The sequence below is a fragment of the Lactuca sativa genome, chromosome 1, assembly GCF_002870075.4.
Source record: "Lactuca sativa cultivar Salinas chromosome 1, Lsat_Salinas_v11, whole genome shotgun sequence".
NCBI classification, from domain to species: domain Eukaryota; kingdom Viridiplantae; phylum Streptophyta; class Magnoliopsida; order Asterales; family Asteraceae; genus Lactuca; species Lactuca sativa.
Genome location: NC_056623.2, coordinates 59,086,725 through 59,091,378, shown reverse-complemented (window position 1 = coordinate 59,091,378; position 4,654 = coordinate 59,086,725). Strand labels below are relative to the sequence as shown.

The window sequence follows — 4,654 nt, the reverse complement described above, 5'->3', positions numbered from 1 at the left end:
AGCCTTAAGTGTGAATATGTAATTTCAAATCCTACATACGATGTATGAATGAAGGAAATGCGTTAATTTCAGATTCACCACTTATAGACGTCTGGTCCACCTCTTTTGTTGTAAAGGGTGGCAGACGAGGTCTGTAGATTATAGGTGTTTTAGCTTCGAAAAAAAAAACATCACATAAGCGGTTTAGTTATTGTTAAATTTATTTGACTCATTGGTCATTAAAATTAAATTTTTTTTTTTGAAAATAAAATATTTCAAAAACATTCCCTAAATTATAATTGTATGAAAATCCTTGAATCTATTGCAAAATATAATAGTTACATAAATTAAAGGGAGCCTAAAGTTAAATATGTGTAATTAAAAATATAATGTCCATATTGACCCGTACTTCTTCTTTATACCCCATACAATTTATACAAATCACCTACGAAATGACTCGACCCAAATCTTGGTGCAACCCCTTAGGTTTATAGAATTTCCAGCGACTAACCTATCTAGGAACCAACATAAGAAAAGTTCACAATCCCCTTTCTTACTTGACCGTTGAGGTATATATGTGGTCTATATAAGGGTGATAGTGAAACTCTCAAAGGGAAGTGGGTTTGGTACCCCTAATATTTGATACCCACTATGCGTTTATGGATATAGGCTCACATAGATTGAAACCATGATGTAGAGCTTGAAAAATAGACACTGGTCTAGTGACTATCATATATAATCATTGCTAATGTCTGGAAATCCAGAACCACAAATAACAAGTGCGAGTTTAGTATATTGATAAAGATATATAGTTGCAGAAAAGGATGGACATTAAGTAATCATCTGATAACATTTTCTTATAAGTGTTTATTAATCGGGTAATGTAACTGAAAGACAAGTATAATGTATCACACTTTGACCAAGTTGGATAAATAGATCCGTCAACCATGTTACTCGAGCCAAATGCATTTACGTTGAAAGTTGCAACATAAATGTTCACCGAGAATCATCTGTCATACACTCTGTCAACAAGGAAATTTAGATCATGATGTGTTATCAGTCAACTCATGTATACAATAAAGTTAGTAACCTTAGTAAATACATACTATGTAATAATCAAAAACATTTATAACTTACATCATATTATAACCAGCCCAAATCAAAGTCCCCATATAAATGCGTCCAAAACTCCATAGTCAGTATATAAGTAAGAAAACGGCCAAAAAATAGCTTAGAATCTTATTGTTCATATTGACTATGAGTGTCAGGGTTTATACAACTATCCGATAGTATTGGGCATTAGTATGCAATGTCTTTCTTTTTCATCTTTATCCATGAGGATGTCAACCATGCATATAAATGTTTTGCTTGATGCAGACATCTAAGAGGTAGCGTTGGCATTTTGTAACCTTCTTCGGGTAGTCACTTTTAGATTCGATGGGTCTACACATGCATACATCATCTTAGTTCTGTTATTTGGTATTTGTAAAGAGGTAGCTACCTCATATCCGTGGTCCTAAACGTCATCATCTTGTACAATACCAAGGTCCTCTATGATAAGTATTTGTACAGTTCCAAACTATTAAATCATCATCGATGGAATAACGGTGTGCCATAAAGTTAAATGACAATTTATAGGGGTGAAATAATTAACAATGAACCTCAACCCGCTATGAAGTACCAATATCATTTTTTTTAGGGATAATGTCACTGTAGCACATGGAAATTTCTTCAATTGGCTAATTTCGTCCTTCAAGTTTTTTTTGGTACATTAGGCTAGTAAACTCGTAAGTGACCTTTTAATTACACCATTTTATCAAGTTTTAGACGGTTTCCTGGTTGGCCTTTTATATATGTGAATTAATATATATTTTTTTGTCTAATCTAATGCCACGTGAGATATGTCACGTCAATTAATGATATAAGAAGCTTAAATTCTATTGTCTTCAACTATGAACTTCAGTCGTCGTCATTATTCAGCTGTAAAAGAAACCGAGTTAGGGTTTTTGAAGCATTCCTGTATTCGAGCTGAAGAAACAAAGAAGTCGCAACAATGGCACAATTGGAACCTAATGGATTGTTTGCGATGGTCGAACTTAACTACCAAAGGGTATTTAATCGAAATCCTTTTTCTTACACTGGTGGTGTGAAAATCATGTTCACCGATGTTGACTTTTCTTCTATGACTTATTATGAGCTTGTGACCATCTGCGAACGTTTCATGCATGAAGAGTGTAAAAAGTTTTACTACTGTGAACCAGGCAATTCCCTGATGGAAGGGCTTAATCCCATTTCAAATGATGTGGAATATGTTGCTTTTATTTTTGAAGCTTATGGAACAGATGGTGTAATTTCGGTTTATGTGGATCATATTGGGGTTGGTGTTGATGGGTGGCTTGATGATGATGATAATGATGTTGATGAACATGAGTCTTGTATTGATGGTGAAAATGAAGATAACATAAATGAAGTTAGGAATGTTGCCTTTGAGTTTAATGAGGATGTAGTTTATATGAATAGGAGATCAAATGATCTTTTCATGAGTAAGTTATGTGTTGAGGATGAGGATGAAAACAACATTGTAGATGATGACAATGGGAGAGAAGTTAAAGTTAACATACAAACCTATTCCATATTTAATGAGCTATTACACTGGAAAAAACAAAAACCAATTCTAGGGATGAGATTTAAGGGTCCAGGGCAAGTAAAATCAATGTTGTGCAACTATGATGTAGCTAATGGATATCAATTGTATTTTGAAAAAAATGACAGGACAAGACTTTTGGTGAGGTGTAGCAAGGGTGCTTGCACATTTAGATTATGGGCTTCTGGGATGAGTGATGAAGAGAGTTTCCAAATCAAGTCACTAAAAGTTGATCATAATTGTGCTAGGAACTTCAAGTTTGGATCATTGGTGACATATGCATGGATTGGAAGTCACTATACCAAAGAGATTGTACAAAGTCAGAAAATAAGTATAAGGAAGCTTAGGTTGAAGGTAATGGCCAAGTTTGGTATCCAAGTTAGTGTGGGGAAATGTAGAAGAGCAAAGAAGTATGCACTGAAACTTGTTGAAGGTAGCCTTGTTGAACATTATGGTTAGCTATGGTTATATGGTCATGAGATTTTAAGGACAAATCCTGGGTCAACTGTGAAACTAGATATGGAGGATGGTCCAAATGGAAAGAAATATTTTAGCAAGTTCTATTGTTGTTTTCAAGGAGTTAAACAAGGTTGGATTGAAGGGTGTAGAAGGATAATTGGTCTTGATGGATGTTTCTTAAAGGTGTTTGTAAGGGGAATTGCTTTGTGCTATTGGGAAGGATGCAAATGACAAGATATATCCTATTGCTTAGGCAGTGGTTAATGTGGAGAACAAGCAGAACTGGAAGTGGTTTTTAGAGCTTCTCATTGATGATCTAAACTTGAATTTAGGCAATGGTTTCAGTTTAATGTCAGACCAACATAAGGTTAGTATTTTACATAGTAATGCATTTATATTTATTTTACACTATCTGAATTAAACCTTTGTACTACTACAGGGTTTGATAGAGGCTATTAAAGAGTTGTTTCCATATGTAGAGCACATGCAGTATGCTAGACATATTTTCCAGAATTTGCAGAAGAGATTCACTGGTGCCATATATCATACCTTGTTTTGGAGAGCATCTAAAGCCACAATTGAGCATGCTTTTAAAGTTGTAATGATAAAAATTGAGACATTGAACCTAGATGCCCATCAATATCTCATGGAGAAAGATCCTAGAACATGGTCAAGAGCTTTCTTTCAAACTGGAAGGTGTTGTGATGCAGTTGAAAATGGGTTCTCAGAAAGTTTTAATGCTGTAATAGTAGATGCCAGGAAGAAGCCCATAATAACCATGTTAGAGGAGTTAAGATTATACATGATGGATATAATCTACAACATGAAATTAAAGGGACAACAATGGGGAAATCATATTTGTCTAGTGATAAGGGATAAGGTGAATTTGCTTAAAAAAACTCAAAGGCATTATCAGGTACTACTAAGTGGATTAAACCAGTTTGAGGTAAGGGGAGCAACAGATGCATATGAGGTGGACTTAAAAAGGAAAACATGTTCATGTAGGTTGTGGCAATTGAATGGATATGGATGTGCTCATTCTGTAGCTAGCATATCCTTTCTTAATGGGGATGTAGTATTTGCAAAGAGATAGGTCACAACAAGGCCACTTGTCCACAGAGAAGGCCCCATAAGTTAAATATGAAGAAACAAAAAGTTTGTGTGAAGCAAAATGCAGGACAGGTAAAACCATTTAAAATTTAAATTTATTTACATATGATTTGTTACTAACATAATTATATCATGCCATGTAGGGTAGTACAAGTGAACCACAAAAACATGAAGAGGCTGGAATGACTCTAATTGAGATGGATACTACTTAAAATAATATGCAAGCTACTCGTACTGATGTTGAATCCAGTAGTGCAGGGGATTTAGTCATTCTATGCAATTTACTCAACTTAGAAGTTATGAAGGTGATGAGGGTGTTGTGGGTGAGGAAGCTATTGTGGTTGAGGAAGTTGTTGTGGTTGAGGAAGCTATTCAAGATGAGGAGGTTGAGGAGGTTGATCCTGTTATCCAAGTTGATAATGTTAATGTTCAGGAGGTTGATGAGGTTAATCCTAATGCCCA

General features: G+C 34.9%; 1 protein-coding gene across 1 annotated transcript; it reads left to right on the top strand.

Moving 5' to 3' along the window:
* Positions 1-3,142: 3,142 nt before the first annotated feature.
* Positions 3,143-4,175, top strand: LOC111889599 (uncharacterized). The gene is made up of 3 exons (XM_023885744.1): positions 3,143-3,265; positions 3,336-3,449; positions 3,522-4,175. The coding sequence occupies exons 1-3, from the start codon at positions 3,143-3,145 to the stop codon at positions 4,173-4,175; spliced, it is 891 nt and encodes a 296-aa protein (XP_023741512.1).
* Positions 4,176-4,654: the final 479 nt, after the last annotated feature.